Here is a 16,927-nt window from a genome sequence, read left to right on the forward strand (position 1 = left end):
GAGTTGGGGCAAGGACTCCCCAGCAGCTGGGGGCCTCTCTTTCCTCTTGCTCTCACTGGGGCTGGTGGTCCAGGGGGCTCTTACTCCTTGGAGGCCGTGTGGACCATAAAGTCTATCACCTGGTTGCTGTAGCCAAATCATTGTCATACCAGGAAATGAGCTTGACGAAGTGGTCATTGAGTGCAATGTCAGCCCCAGCATTGAAGGTTGAAGAGTGGGTGTCCCTGTTAAAGTTGCAGGAGACAACCTGGTCCTCAGTGTTAGCCCAGGATTCTCTTGAGGGGTCCCTCCCATCCCTGCTTTACCGCCTTCTTGTTATCATTGTATTTGGCAGCTTTCTCCAGGTGGCAGGTCACATCCACGACTGATACGTTGGAGGTGGGGACATGGAAGGTCATGTTAGTGAGCTTCTTATTCAGCCCAGAGATAATCTTGCCTATGGTTCTGGCAGTGCCAATAGAAGCAGGGATGATGTCCTGGGCAGCCACTTGGCCATCGCACCAGAGCTTCCCAAAGGGGCTGTCCAAGGTCTTCTGGCTGGCGGTGATGGCATGGAGTCATGAGTCTCTCCATGATGCCAAAGTTGTGATGGATGATCTTGGCTAGGGGGGCAAAGGAGTTGGTGGTGCAGGAAGCATTGCTGGCAATCTTTAGGGAGTTGTCATATTTCTCCTGGTTCATGCCCATCACAAATATGGGCATGAACAATTATCCTTATCCATGGTGGTGAAGATCCCTTTGGACTCCACAACATACGCAGCACCAGCATCACCCCATTTGATATTGGCAGGATCTCGCTCCTGGAAGATGGAGATGGGCTTTCCATTGACAAGTTTCCTATTCTCAGCCTTGACTGTGCTGTTGAATTTGCCATGGGTGGAATCATACTGGAACATGTAGACCATGTAGTTGAGGTCAAGGAAAGGGTCATTGATGACGACAATATGTATTTTGCCAGAGTTAATAGCAGCCCTGGTGAGCAGGCACCCAATACGGCCAAATCACTTCATTCTCACCATCACCATTGTGTTTCAGGGGTGTGGCTGGCACTGCATCGGAAGATTCAGCCATCTGTCAAACAGGGAGGAGTAGAGAGCCACTATCCACAATGTTTTGAATGCTATTCAGTAAGATGAAGTAAGGATGGAGTTACCTAATGTGTTTTGAAGTGAACCTTTGAGAATGGCATGAGGAAGTGATCCTAAGTTAGTACAAAGTGAGATTGACCAGCTTCCAGAGAGTTGGTGTAGGGTAAGAAGCACAAAGCATGGCATTTTCCATGCAAGGTTGAGGTTGCATCTCCTCTCCTCCTGTGGCAGGTAACTTCACAGGGGAGGCTTCAGAGTTTAGCTTTGCTGAGTTCAGTATGTGAGAACTGGTGAAATATCAATTGTAATACCTTTCAAGGATTTACATTGGTTGGGTATAAATTTTCATTTTCATTTGACTTATTTTTATCCCATTACATGCTTTGCACTGTTAACAAATCCTGTAGCTCTTCTGTTTCTTACTCATTTAATACCTGTCCTTATAGTTTTTCTATTTATCTTTTTATTATTTTTAGCTTATGGTATTATGGTTAGAGGAAAGGGTGTTTGTATGAGTTCAGTCCTTTAGAATTTGTTGAGACTTCTTTCATGACTCAGTATGTGTATACTCAGGGGAAAAAAAGTGAATTCTGCCATTGTTGGATAATATGTTTTTTTCCTGTCCATAGGTCAAGCTTGTTAATCTGATAGATAGGGATATAAATCTTCTGTATCTGTGCTGATTGCTTCTTTTCTCTTTATTTTATCAGCTACTGAGATAGGTTTGAAATGCTTTCTTTGGTACAATTGCAATTTTGTTGTATTTTGCCTTTATGTATTTTGAATATTAGTTATTAGATATATAAAAAATTTAGATTATATTTCCCTTGGCTTATTGAAATTTTTATCATTATTTTGTTACTTAAAAATTCACCAGTATGGGGTGCCTGACTGGCTCAGTTGGCAGAGCATGTGACTCTTGATCTTGGGGTCATGAGTTTGAGTCCCACGTGTGGTGTAGAGATTACTTATTAATAAATAAAACTTAAAAAAATAACCAGTAATGGTTTTTGTCCAAAGCCTATTCTGTCTTATACTAATTTAGTTATACCATCATTTGCTGGGTTAGATATGACTGGTATATCTTTTACCATTCTCTTGTTTTTAGCCTTTCTGGTTGAATAACTTTATTTTTTTTGATGTATCTCTTCATACTGTTTTTAAAAAAATTTCTGCTTTACAGTTTTTCTTGAGTATTTAGTCCATTTACATTTATCGTAGTTGTTGGTGTAGTTGTATTTATAGCTGCTATCTTATTTTGTGCTTTTGTTTATTCTGTTTTGTGTTTTTTTTTTCTTCATGTTTTTTTGGTTTGTTTCTTTTAAATAATTCCTTTTATTCTTTCAGTAGTTATTCTCCTGCTCTTGTTTTTGAAATCTATTATTTCTGTGAACACAATTGTAGGTTGACAGTATTTTTAACAATCAAAGATATTGTTTTAGTGTCTTTTGATTGAACTTGTTGCTGTTAAGAAATTAGCTGTTAGAACAACTGTGGCTCTTTTGAAAGAGATACTCTAAATCAAGTGAGGACCTACTTATGCTTTTAGCTTTTGGACTTCCCCTCCTGCAGTATCCTTTCCCTAACACACACCTTCAGCCCCCAGCTCAGATCAGTGAGGGGTCAGGGAGATGGGAGAGTTACTTTTTGATCATCTCTATTATACTTGATTGTAGTCACAGGAAGCTCTAGCTTTAACTGGGGCTGGGTCTTCATCTAACTTCCGATTTGTGTGGGCCATCACCTTGCCTCTCATTCCTCTTGTTCATCTTGTCAGACAAATGCTCTCAATGTAAACATCCCAGCTTGAGAGCTCTGGGTAGCTCTCAGAGTTCTTGCCTATACAGTCACTGGCCTAAGCATTTGGTACTAGTTCATTGATGCTTTTAAGAAGGTTTATTTTCTTGTTTTTTATCGAGCATTTTTAGTTGCTTTTAGAGGGAGAGAGTTGTCCAGGTATCTATTGTAAGAAATAGAAATCCTATTCTCTTGATTGAATGAGTTAATGAAACAGTAAACCAAACAAAATAAACTCCAGGTACCTTGAAGTCTTTAGAAGAAAGATCATGGTTTTACTAAATCAACAAATGTGAAAATAATTAATGTCAGTATTTTAGGTGTTAATTTTGGTACTCTTTTTTGGAAAAGTCGGCACGTAGACTAACATTGGCAGCAAAACTTTTTTGTTAAGACTACCCACAATACATTAGAATTGTTTAACATTATTAAAAAATAGTACAGCTCTTCATTAATAAGCTTAGTCATCATAGGCTTATTTTCATAGGATAATTTCTAATCATCATAGCTTTTATCCTCATAATATGATGAAATAGGTCTTTGATTTGAATGACAGATATAGTTCAGTCCAGTTATCCCTTCCAAAGAGTTAATTAAGCAGAAAATAGCACCAATCTTATTGCTTGTATCGTGTCCCACAGGGGATTTCAGAGGGACTAGGATAGCTCATTTCGGGTAGTAGCAAGTTGAATTGGCCTGACAGCCTCACTGAGTTCATAGAGAACTGGGACGACACATGGCTCCTTTCCAACCTAAGTGCTAAAATGGTGGTTTTCCAGTACTGGGAATGAGTCCTCTAGGAACTGACTGACAGTTGTGATGTAAAGCACATGTTAAGGTATTTGAGAAAGTCCTTCCCCCTCTCAAATTGCATTTTCCCCCTACATGCAGAGCAAAGGTTCAGAACCTAATGAGAAGACACAGAACAAGGCATATGGGATACAAATATCATATGTGTATGTACTGAGAGCTAGGGAGGATGGAGGATATAGCTTAATATCTTTGGGCGAGTAGGCACCCTTGTATTGCACTCCTTTGTAGGGAATTTTTGCCCCATCCAGGTACAGCTGCACTCTCCATGTGGAGTACCCATTTAGGTAAGACTTAAGGTGGGGAATATGAGAAGACAGCTCTAGGTGGTTGGGCCTGGGCTCAAGGAAAAAGGGGCAGGAGTTGAGCTGAGCAGTTAGGCATGCTCAATTTATTCTTCCAAATTTGCCAACTAGGTGAAGCATTTTTTTTTAAAATTTTATTTATTTATTTGAGAGAGAGAGACACAGCGAGAGAGGGAACACAAGCAGGGAGAGTGGGGGAGGGAGAAGCAGGTTCCCCACTGAGCAGGGAGCCCGATGTGGGGCTCTATCCCAGGACCCTGGGATCATGACCTGAGCCGAAGGCAGACGCTTAATGACTGAGCCACCCAGGCGCCCCTAGGTGAAACATTTTCTCTTGGGTAGAATGAATAAAGGGACAGAGAGAAGATGAAAGGGTTATATTAATTTATTCTTGCCACACAGAAGGAAACATCAGGATTGGGGAGGAAACAATGAAGTTCAGGTATCTTTAAAACTTTTTTTCTAGCAGCCTTAGAATTCATACTTTATGATATTAATAATAGGAAGAAAAAGTAACATTAAAATATTCTACTTAAAAAATATTACTTTTTGTGACCTAGGTTAAGTGTCCATGTATGTTGTTTAATTTCCAAACTGCCTTGTGTTTTATTATTTTTATACATGATGAAACTGAAGCACAGAGGTGAAAATGCCCAAGGATATATAGCTAGTAGAATGTAAAATAATGGTGTGAACCTAGATCTAACTCCGTATCTTCTATTTTTTTTTTTACATTTTCATGAAAAATACATAATTTTTTGGTTGAAAAAGTAATACATGTGTACTATAACAATTCAAATAATGTAAAAATGTCCAAAGTAGAATTAGTGGACCCCACTTCCCACAACTCACACATACTATACTCACCATCAACAGGTGTTGTATCTCTTTCCTTTACTTATGTATTTACATATGTATATTTTCTTGTTAAACATGGGATTATATTCTGCATACAATTTTTAATGTAGTTTTCAATATTTCTTTTGACCTATAACTTAAATAAACTCAGATATTTAATGTGTATGTTTTGCAAATATTTTCTCCCATTGTAAAACACTGTGAGGCATAATGGTGTCATTAAGGGTAGAAATTTACAATTTTTATGGGGGTTACTTTACCAATGTTTTCTTTTATGCTTAGTGCCCTTTTTTCCTAAGAAAGCTTTGTCTACCTCAAAATGGCCAAGATATTCTTTATGATCTCTTCTAGAAGCTTTTTTGTTTTAGCTTTTGCATTTAAGTCTGTGACTCATCTCAAATTAATTTGTGAGTATAGAGTTTCCTGGGGTGTTTTATAGTTCAGAGCATAGTTTAACATGGTAATGTTTTGTGTGATCTTGAAAAGGACATTGTGTTTTACTTCTGTTGAGTAGAGTGTTCTATCCGTGTCAAAGTTGGTTGATAGTGCTATCTTTCTATATCCTCACTGACTTTCTGGCTATTTGTTCTGTCAGTTATTGAGACAGGGTATTGAATTTCCCAGCTAAAATTGTGGATTTGTCTGTTTACTCTCTCAATTTTGTCAAGTTTTGCCTAAGGTATTTTGAAGTTCTGTTGTTAAGAGGCATACAGATAGGATTGTTATATTCTGTTGTTGAATGACTCTTATCTTTGTGAAATGACCTTTATCTCTGGAGATACTTTTTGCTCTGGAATCTACTTTCCTGAAGTAGTATAGCCACTCTGGCTTTCTTTTGATTCACATTAGCATGATGTATAGTTTCCATTCTTTTACTTTTAACCTGTGAATTTATTTATAAGGGGGTTTCTTGCAGATAACCTATATGTGAGTCTTGTTTTTAAAAAAATCTAATTTGAGAATCTCTACTTTTTGATTAGTATGTTTAGACTGTTATATTTAGTGTGATTGTTGAAATAGGTTTAAATCAGCCATTTGTGTTCAATTTGTCCACCGTTTTGTTTTCTTTTTTCTTTTCCTACCTTCTTTTGAAATTAATTGACTTTTAAATGATTCCATTTTATCTCCTTTATTGGCTTATTATTCATTTTTTTTTACAGTGTACATCTCTAACTTATCACAGTTGACCTTCAAGTAATGATATATAGATTGATATATATATATATATATATATATAAGAACTTTGTATAAGAAGCTTACACCAGAGCTTACTGTATATAACGATATACAAATTTATATATCCTATATAAGAACCCTATATAAGACCATTACACCAGAATACATCTAGTACTCCCTTTCTAGCCTATTATTGTACATTTTACTTCTACATTTTATTTTATATTTTTAAAAGATTTTATTTATTAGAGCGCATGCATGACCAGGGAAGGTGGAGGGGAGGGGCAGAGGGAGAGGGAGAAGCAGCAGGGAGTCTGAGGCAGGGCTTGATCCCAGGACCCTGGATCATGACCTTAGCTGAAGGCAGATGCTTAACTGACTGAGCCACCCAGGTGCCCCTGTTCTGTTTTGTTTTTCGGTTTCATTGAGGTATGATTAACAAAATTCCAAGATACTTGAAGTATACATAGTGATAATTTGATATGTGTATATATATGTATATATGTATATGTATACATACACATATACATACACTGATACATTTGATATGTACATTTGATATGTATATATGTATATACATATATGTATATGTATACATACACATACATACACTGTGAAAGGATTCCCCTGTTGAGGTCATTAAAACATCAATCACCTCACATATTTACCTCTCTCTTCTTTTTTGGATGAGAACATTCGTATTCTACTCTTTAAGTAAATTTCAATTGTACAATACGGGGTTATCAACTATAGTCACAGTGTTTTACATTAGATCCTCAGACCTTATTTATTTTATAGCTGAAAGTTTGTATCCATCACAAACCTTTCCCTATTCCTCCCCCCCTTTATCTTTGTTTTTGAAAGGTGTTATTGTTGGATCTACATTTGTAGAATGACAGTTACCTGTCTTTTTTTTTTTTTTTTCCCCCTTTTGGTACTTTAAAGATATTGCTCCACCATCTTCTGGCTTGCATTGTTTCTGATGAGAAAAATTTCCTGCCACCCTTATTTTTGTTCCCCTCTACAAAATGTGTCTTTTTACTGTAGCTGCTTTTAAGTCTTTATCTTTAGTACTGGTTTTTAGCAGTTTGATTATGATGTGCCTTGGTGTGATTATTTTTGCTTGGTTCCTTCCCACTTGAGGTTCATTGAATTTCTTAAGTTGAGAATTACTAGTTTTTATGAATTTAAAAATTTTCACCCAATATTTCAACCTTCCACCCCCCTCTTGCCATCTTTGGGATTTCATTGTGCATACATTAGGTTGTTTGAAGTTGCCCTATAGTTCACTGATGCTTTGATGCTCTGTTCCATTCTCCCCCGCCAACCTTCTTTCTGTGTTTATTTTGGATAGTTTTTATTGCTAATTGCTGTGTTTTAAAATTCAGTAATCATTAAGTCTCCAGAATCTAATCTGTTAATCCAACTCAGTGTATTTTTCATGGAAGACTCTATAGTGTCAGGCCTTTTGGTTTGGGCCATTTTTATATCTTCTATTTCACTTTTTATCATGCTTATGCTTTCTTCTTCCTTATTAGTGTATAGACAATATTTATAATAGTCATTTTAATATATTTTTTTCCAAATCTATCATACTTGTCATTTCTAACTGACTGAATTTTCTTCTTAGGAGTCATTTTTTTCTGCTTCTTTGCATGTGTGGCAATATTAAATGGATGCCAGACATTGTGCTTTTTATATTGTTCGGTGCTGGAGTTTTTGTATTCTTATTTTTTTTTTTTTTTTTTTTAAAGATTTTTATTTATTTATTTGACAGAGAGAGAGACAGCAAGAGCAGGAACACAAGCAGGGGGAGTGGGAGAGGGAGAAGCAGGCTTCCTGCCGAGCAAGGAGCCCGATGCGGGACTCGATCCCAGGACCCTGGGATCATGACCTGAGCTGAAGGCAGACGCTTAACGACTGAGCCACCCAGGCGCCCATGTATTCTTATTTTGAAAATTTTTTTATTTTGCGGGTGCCTGGCTGGCTCAGTTGGAGGAGCATGCGACTACTCTTGATCTCAGGGTTGTGAGTTCAAGCCCACGTGGGGTGTGGAGCCTACTTAAAAAATTTTTTTTTTAATTTGTAAATTTTTTTTCATATTCCCCTAAGTACTTTTGTGCTTTTTCTTGGATCATTTAAGTTACGTGGAAACAGTTTGATCCTTTTTTGAGGCTAGCTTTTAAGCGTTGTTAGGACAATCCAGAACAGCCTTTAGTCTAGTGTTAATTTGGTCACACTGCTGAGGCAATAGCTTTCTTGGGACATTGCCTTGTATTTTAGGTGGTGTTTGGCTGATTGGTATGCTAATCATTCCCAGCCCTGAGTGATTCATGAGGATTGTTCCGATTGGTGCTTTTGATTTTTAAAAGTATCTTCCATTTTTATGTTATACTCATATTACATGTTTTTCAGATTGTTTTAGCATTTTAATTTTTTAAATTTATTTTATTTTTTCTTTTTCAAGTTTTTATATAAATTCCAGGTAGCTAACATATAGTGTAATAATAGTTTCAGGTATAGAATTTAGTGATTCATCACTTACATACAACACCTAGTACTCATCACAAGTGCCCTCCTTAATACCCATTGCCCATGTAACCCATCCCTCCCTTCTCCCTTCCAGTAGCTCTCAGTTTGTTTTCTATAGTTAAGAGGTCTGTTTTATGGTTTGCCTCTCTTTTTTTCCCCCATGTTCTTCTGTTTTGTTTCTTAAATTCCACATATGAGTGAAATCATTGAGTATTTGTCTTTCTCTGACTGACTTATTTTGCTTAGCATAATACACGTCATTGCAAATGGCAAGATTTCATTCTTTTTGATGGCTAAGCAATATTCCTGTGTGTGTGTGTGTGTGTGTGTGTGTGTGTGTACCACATCTTCTTTATGCATTCATCAGTTGATAAACATTTGGGCTCTTTCCATAATTCAACTATTATAGGTAATGCTGCTATAAACATAGGGTGCGTGTGTCTCTTCAAATCAGTATTTTTGTATCCTTTGGGTAAATACCTAGCAGTGCAATTGTTGGATTGTAGAGTAGTTCTATTTTTAACTTTTTGAGGAACCTCCATCCTGTTTTCCAGAGTCTGTCTTATTTTTATTAAAATATATTAAAATTATGTTATGCTAAGTTTTAGTGATTGAAAGATTAAATTTAGTGATTAAATTGTCATAATTTCATAATACCCTGAAAGAATGATCACATCTCCTAATTAACCTAATGCATGTGGGGGCAGATGATACGCTCTTAGTATCAGGCCTTTATTTGCACTGGTTATGAATAAATTGCACGTATGTATTTCTCCTATTAAATAACTCTCTTTCACTCTTCTCTCCTTCTCTAGGAAGAACGTGTTGTGAATCACATGGCAGCAAAGATTATTGAAAATGTCTGCACTACCTTTTCTGCTCAGGCCCAGGGCTTTATTACAGGGGAAATTGGACCCATTTTATGGTACCTATTCAAACATTCCACTGTTGATTCTCTCAGGATCACAGCAATATCGGTAAGATGGAGCATCTCTGGGGGATATATCTGGGTATATTTAAACACCAAGTTTGAAGAACTGTGCCAGAAATAGGGTAAATTTCATTGGATAAGTAGGACACAGAAATCTCAGACTAATATAGTTGGTGAGAACAATAATTTTCTTTTAAAACAAAATTTTCGGGCGCCTGGGTGGCTCAGTTGGTTAAGTGCCTAAGCCTTCGGCTCAGGTCATGATCCTGGAGTCCTGGGATCGAGTCCCGCATCAGGCTCCCTGCTCAGCAGGGAGTCTGCTTCTCCTCTGACCCTCCTCCCTCTCATGCTCTCTGTCTCTCATTCTCTCTCTCACAAATAAATAAAAAAAAAAAAATTAAAAAAAAATATTAAAACAAAATTTTCAAAACTGGGGTTGGAAAACCTTGGGACTGTGGGGAAATTGCAGTAGGACCTTGTGGGACCATAACATATGGTTTCAGAAACGATTGGGAAGTGACAGTGGGACGCTGTGCTCATAGGTGGGGTACAGCATTTGGTTTGGTTTATGTTTAGTGTTCTCTGACTTTTCCTGTTCCCTCTTTCAGATTTTATGCTAAATACATTTATCATGAATTAATTATAAAGTGAATTCATGTTAGTATTCAGGCATCTGTGGTTTTGCAGCTTTTGTATTTTGATTGGCTGTCTCCTACTTTGCTGACTTAGTGTAAAAGATAATTATGTATGAAGAGGTGTTAACATGGTTGTATCAATTTAATAGTCTGTTGAACAAATACAACCCTTGCTCATATGATTTATTAAAATACTCTTTTTGATCACTGGTCTCATTTGGACTCTCAACATTATATGGCAGCCTTGCTGTCTCTCTCTCCCCTGCTCATTCTTGCACTTCTTTTGTCCCTTATTCTCTTTCCTTAGACCTCCAACCCACATTTTCCTCCTCCGTGCTCAGTAAGTGACTTTCCTCTGTACTTCCCAGAGAAAAATGGAGACCTCCAATGGTAATTATCCCATTGTACAACTGCCATGTCTGCAGACCTGTTTACATCCCCCCCCCTCGCCCTCGTCTTTCCCTCCTGTTAGAGTTGATGAACTATCCCTTCTCCTGGTAGAGAGAAACCTCTCCATGTTTCTTCCCATCTTCTCCCTGTTCCCTTTTTGGGAATCTCACTCAAATGGTTATTTTTGCTCTTTCCTGAATCTTTAACCCTCCTTCTCTACTAGATCATTCTAATCAGCATTGAGGTATTCTTTACCCCATTAAAAAAAAAGAAAAGCACACATGCAAACATATTAAAGAGTCTCTGGGCTGCACATCCCCTCACAGCCATACTTCTTTAAAGAGTTATTGCCACAAACTATTACTCCTTTTTGGCTGTTTCCTCTTTAACCCAGTGCAGTATCTGTCCCAAGATGAAGCTGATCTTGCTACGATCTCCACTGACTTTTGTGTTGCTAAATCCTGGAATATTTAGGGGTATTTTCCAGTTCTTACCTTAAATTTACCTATGTAACAAGCACTAAGTATTCTGTTCATTGAATATTATTAAGCAAAGCCTCTGTTTCTGTCTCTCTCTTACACACACACACACACGCATGCATGCACACTTCTGGAGTCACATGATTTCAAAATGACAGAAAAAAACCCCTAATTGTGATATGAGTAATTACGGAGAGACTGTCAGAAAGAGTTACAAAGTATACCAATGAACTTTCTCAAGGCATCTTGGAATCCTATCTTAGAACATCCATTTTATACTATATCTTCTCTATATACAATGGAATATTACTCAGCCATCAAAAAGAATGAAATTTTGCCATTTGCAATGATGTGGATGGAACTAGAGGGTGTTATGCTGAGTGAAAAAGTCAGAGAAAGACAAATACTGTATGATTTTACTCGTGTGGAATTTAAGAAACAAAACAGAGGATCATAGGGGAAGGGAAGGAAAAATAAGATGAAAACAGAGAGGGAGGCAAACCTTCAGAGACTCTTTTTTTTTTTTAAATTTATTTATTCATGAGAGTCAGAGAAGAGAGAGAGGGAGGCAGAAGCAGAGGGAGAAGCAGGCTCCCTGCTCAGGCTCCCTGCCAAGCAGAGAGCCCGATGCGGGACTCGATCCCAGGACCCTGGGATCATGACCTGAGCTGAAGGCAGACACTTAACCATCTGAGCCACCCAGGCTCCCACCTTTAGAGACTCTTAACTATAGGGAACAAACTGAGGGTTGCTGGAGGGGAGGGAGGTGGGGGGGATGGGGTAACTGGGTGATGGGCATTAAGGAGGGCACGTGATGTTGATGAGCACTGGGTGTTGTATGCAACTGATGAATCACTAAATTCTACTTCTGAAACTAATAATACACTATATGTTAATTGAATTTAAAAAATTTTAAAAAAGAACATCCATTTTAATCCTGGGCCTTTAAAAAAATCTGTCTTGCTTTAATTGGGTTTATGTTATTTTCATCTTTATACTCAAACATGATTTCTTTTCTCAGCAAATTTTTTTCCAGTTCCCACCAAAGTTGTGTACCTTCTAGCCCTTCCTTCACCTGAGACATTAAGCTTCACCCTTCATCTTGGGGTTCTTATATTTTGTTCTTAGCATTCATCTGAATCATTAATTTTTCACTGAAATTTTGCCTGCTGTCCCAAAAAAGTCTATCCTTTCTTTGCTCCAGGATTCTATTCAGTATCATGTGTTATGTATTGTTTTCCTATTTCTTTAGTTTCCTCCAATATGAAATAGTTCCTCAGTCTTCCTGTGTACTTCATGCCCTTTACAATTTTAAAGAATATAGGGCTTTTATTTTATAGAGGGAGACTCGACCTGGGTCTGTCTGGTGCTTCCTCATGAAACTTCCTTAGCACCATTGACGACCCCTGCCTGTAACCAGTCTGTGATGGGAGCCATAGGAGGATCACCTATTTTTATTATTCCTTCTCTTGCAGAGGTTGGCAAATGTTTTCTATAAAGGGCCAGATAATAAACAACTTGGGCTTGGTAGGCCACATGTAGTCTCTGTTGTACATCCTTTTTTTGTTGTTTTCTATAGCCCCTTTAAAAATGTAGAAAACCATTCTTTTTTTTTTTAAGATTTTATTTATTTATTTGAGAGAGAGAGTGAGAGCATGCACGAGTGTTGGGGTTGGGGCGGGGGGAGAAGGTTTTCTTTCTTTTCTTTTTTCTCTTCTCTTGTCTTCTTTCTTTCTTTCATTTTATTTATTTGAGAGAGAGCATGAGCTGGTGGTGTGGGGGGAGGTATGTGGGGTGAAGGGCAGAGGGAGAGGGAGAAGCAGGCTGCCCTCTGAGCAGGCAACTTGACACGGGGCTCCGTCTCAGGACCCTGGGATCATGACCTGAGCCGAAGGCAGACGCTTAACCGACTGAGCCACCCAGGCGCCCTCCCCAAAACCCTTCTTATTGTATACCTCATGAGCTGCGGAAAAACAGGCCTTTGGTATTGGTTGGTATTCTATTGTAAGGAAGCTCTTGCCCTTCTCCCATGTGTATGTGTGTATTTGTATCATTATTTTGATGAATAAGTACTTTATGCAGTGGATCATAATGTGGTCCTACTGCCACTATTATTATTTGTGGGGATGCTGAGGTCATCCTAGATATGGCCAGTGTGATCCCTTCAAGCTGGCTTCTGTGTTCTGTGGACCCATTTCTATCATTGTTTGAGCACTTCATTATTTTCTGACACCACCTGATGTTCTGGGTTAATTTTTACTTTCTGCCAGTTCTGGAATCAATCATTTCTTTGGGGGAACATTTGGTATTTAGAAGCCAAGATCTGGGTGCTCTTTGTGCTTATTGCTATGGGGTGCCATTGTTTCTAGGCCTTCTTAATATTCAGAGTTAGAAAAAAAAAATCCATACATACACATACATTTATAATGGCTTTTATATGTATCATCATACATATTTGGAACAAAACTCATGCATTTGTATCGATACTTCCAATTTTAATCCAATACCTTAAGATTCTTTCTAGCGTTCCCACTTTCTTTGTTTGTAAATCCCTTCTCAGATGGAGACAAACTGGCTCCTGTTATTCTCAGTATGTGTACTGATTTGTTCAGTCAGTGAATTTACTTCTGTGTAACAGACTCCGTCTACTCAGGCCACCTCCGCTGTGTCCTCTTCTGTCTTCCTTGATATTGCCGCCCTGCTTCCTTGACCACTGTGCTCGGTTCGCCCTCCCCCTCACTGCCCCCTTTCCTCAGGCACTGACATGCTGACCTTGGGACGGGAAGGTGAGAAGAGATGGATTAAGGAAAACGAAGGGTCAGGTGTTCTTTTTCATACTTTCCCTTCCCTTAACTCCTCCCACCTCACTGTTCACATTCAGGTGCTTAACCTTCCTGGGAAGCTCATTCCTGAGTCTTTCTCAGGTCCGTCTGCCTCCCTCTGCCGCTGTGTTGCTACTGCCATAGTCCCGGCCCCACCGTCTCTGCCCTGGACCACTCGAGTGGCCTCCTCACTGGTCTTCCCACGGCCAGTTTGCTCCACTGACATCATTGTGCACACAGAGCACACTTCCTAAAATCATATCTCTTCTCTCTTCTCTGCTGAAACTTTTCAATAGCTTTCTACCATTTTTCTTAAAGGATTGGTACGACTTTATGCGAAGCACCAGGTAGAAGTTAAGAATTGGTGAGGCTTTCACTTTCAGGACAATATTTATTATTTAAAGCAGTTAACACATTTTGCTTAGTAAATTAGTTGTGTTAGCTTATTATAATTATAATTATATTATATTGATTAAAACTCCTATAAAGCCAGGACTGTATTTTTTCATCTCTCTATCTGTTTGAAGCCAGGTCTTTGATTACAAGTTAGGATTTTTCCTGCAAAGATTGAGATGGAGGGATCCTTCTGTCCCACAATATGAATGGGGGGGGTGGGCATCACGAGTAGATGTTTAATAACATTTACCATCCCTCTTTACTGGTGAGACAAAGAAAAATAGGTCACAAAGTTCCTGCTAATAAGAAAAGTGGGGTGATCACTTTTATTATATAAAATATAAATATATTTTATTATATAAAAGTATGAGAACATTGTTGGGGGATCCTAAAATAAAGTTATTCTAATGTAATCTTAAAAAATTGTTTCTGCCTTATTAACAGGTTTACATGAGGATTTATTAAAGATTGAGGTGACAGAAACTGAAAATATGCATTCTGAAAACACTTTATGCAAATTCCTAGCAGGGAATGACAATTGCTTCCTCCCTAGCATGCCTTATAGAGCTGAACTTCCTTTTTCTTTTTCCAAATTGTTCTCTCAGGAATGTTTGCTGGAGGTTAATGTACCCATTTGCTGTTAAAGATGAGAATTCTTATAACAGCCTTCAAGATCTCAGATGGTTTGTCCCCTGCCTCCCTTTTTTGTCACATCTCCTAAAGCTCATTGTCTCACTCTCTGTGCTTCAACCATACTTTGTTCTGACATTTTCTAGAATTTACAAACACTTTGCTGCCTCAGGATTTTCCCCTTTGCTGGTTCCCTGTGCTTGGATGCTCTTTTCACATGGCTGAGTCTTCATGTTTCAGCTATCAGCTTAAATGTCTCTCCTCCTATAGGACATCCCCTGGCCCCTCAAATCTCTTTGTATTTTTGCTCATAGCAATGACCACAATTCTATTTACCTAAAGTATGGAAGCATGGTTTTCCCTGTTAGTGTCAGTTCCAGGAAGGTAGGAGCCCCTATCCTCTTCTTCCCTTCCTGAGCACACATGGTGGGTACTTAGCAGGTCTCCGTTAACCAGATGAATGCCTGAGCTCTGGCTGGGGAAGAGTGGTGTTCAGTGCTGGGGCACTGACCTGCTCCTTGTTCTGTTTGTAACAGTCTGCATCTGCTGTCTCTGCCACCGATCTCCTGGTCATCTCTTGGTCCCATAGATTCCCCTGTACCAGTGTGGTCCCTGGCCCAGCAGCATCAACATCACCTGGGAACTTGTTAGAAATCCGGGCTTTTGGCCTTTGACCCAGACCTGCTGAATAGGAATCTCTAGGGGGAAGGCTCAGTAATCTGCCTGTTAACAAGCCTCCAGCTGATTCTAATACCTGCTGAAGAGGGAGAACCATTGCCCTAGTCCTTGAAGCTCTTGGAAAACATGGGCACAGTGTGGAGTGGAAGATGGTGAATTTCTCCTTCCCACTCAGGAATGGCTCCATGGCTTAGGGATTGGTTGTTGGGAGGAGTGGACCTGACTTAGGAAATATATTGGATGGATAAAAGATTACTAGAATTATTAGGATTACAGGAACTCTCTATGAACCATAGTGGGGACCGAGAAACCTGTAGAGTTAGATTGAGCGAGATGGCCCCGACGAGGACGATAACTGGGGTAAACATTACTGATGGGCTGAGATGAAGGGGATAAAAAGTGAAGAATTTTGCAGTGTAGTGGTTCTCACTGGGGTTGGCAGGGAGCTTTTCAAGCAACATTTTTTTTTTTTTTTTAAGATTTTTATTTATTTGACAGAGAGAGACGCAGTGAGAGAGGGATCACAAGCAGGGGGAGTGGGAGAGGGAGAAGCAGGCTCCCGGCTGAGCAGGGAGCCCGATGCAGGACTCGATCCCAGGACCCTAGGATCATGACCTGAGCCGAAGGCAGACGCTTAACTACTGAGCCACTCAGGCGCCCCTCAAGCAACATTGACTACTTTCTCCACTTTACTCACACCCTGCCCCTATTCTGATGTATCTTAAGATCTCCCAGAGTCAGATGAGAGTTTAGAAAAGCTCCCAGGGTAATTTTGATAGGACTTGGAAAAAACCATTCAAAAGACAAAATAGAAATGGTTTTTAAAGTTTTTATTCCATGGTGATTTCATGTTTCTAATTAGATATGCATCCTCCAGTTTTGGCTTAGTCTATTTCCTAGAAATTGCTTTTATTATATAGACTATCAGGAAATCTGGAGGTAACACAATGTTCTTTTTGAAGCAAATTTTGAAGTGAATTTTAGACGGGAGGTTTTTTCCGTAGTTTTAAAATGTAGTCTTAAGCTCTATTTTTTTTTAATTAATTAATTAATTTTTTTATTCTTATGTTAATCCCCATACATTACATCATTAGTTTTAGATGAAGTGTTCCATGATTCACTGTTTGTGCATAACACCCAGTGCTCCATGCAGAATGTGCCCTCCTCAATACCCACCACCGGGCTAACCCATCCTCCCACCCCCTTCCCCTTAAGCTCTATTTTAATAAGTAAATATTTCAAAATCAGTTCACTGGAGATCAGACTTGAGATTTGATTTTTTTGATTCAGAAAATACAAGCACTAATGTGCTCTTAAGCCTCCATGAAACTCTCAACTGTGTTTGATATCCAGAAGTGTTGGGGTAAAGGTTATTTTCTGCATGAGCTTTTTAAAATGGA

The 16,927-nt window shown here is 38.8% G+C and overlaps 1 protein-coding gene and 1 pseudogene across 1 annotated transcript in view; one reads left to right on the forward strand and one right to left on the reverse strand.

Annotated features, from left to right (window-relative positions):
- Positions 1-16,927, forward strand: part of ULK4 (unc-51 like kinase 4) — a 607,678-nt gene that overhangs the window by 105,261 nt on the left and 485,490 nt on the right. The window contains exon 20 of the mRNA XM_044912620.1: positions 9,382-9,543. Coding sequence (XP_044768555.1) covers positions 9,382-9,543 — 162 coding nt within the window. The remainder of the gene's footprint in view (positions 1-9,381; positions 9,544-16,927) is intronic.
- LOC123325086 lies at positions 81-1,025 on the reverse strand (annotated as a pseudogene).

The sequence above is a fragment of the Neomonachus schauinslandi genome, chromosome 1 (assembly GCF_002201575.2).
Source record: "Neomonachus schauinslandi chromosome 1, ASM220157v2, whole genome shotgun sequence".
NCBI lineage: Eukaryota > Metazoa > Chordata > Mammalia > Carnivora > Phocidae > Neomonachus > Neomonachus schauinslandi.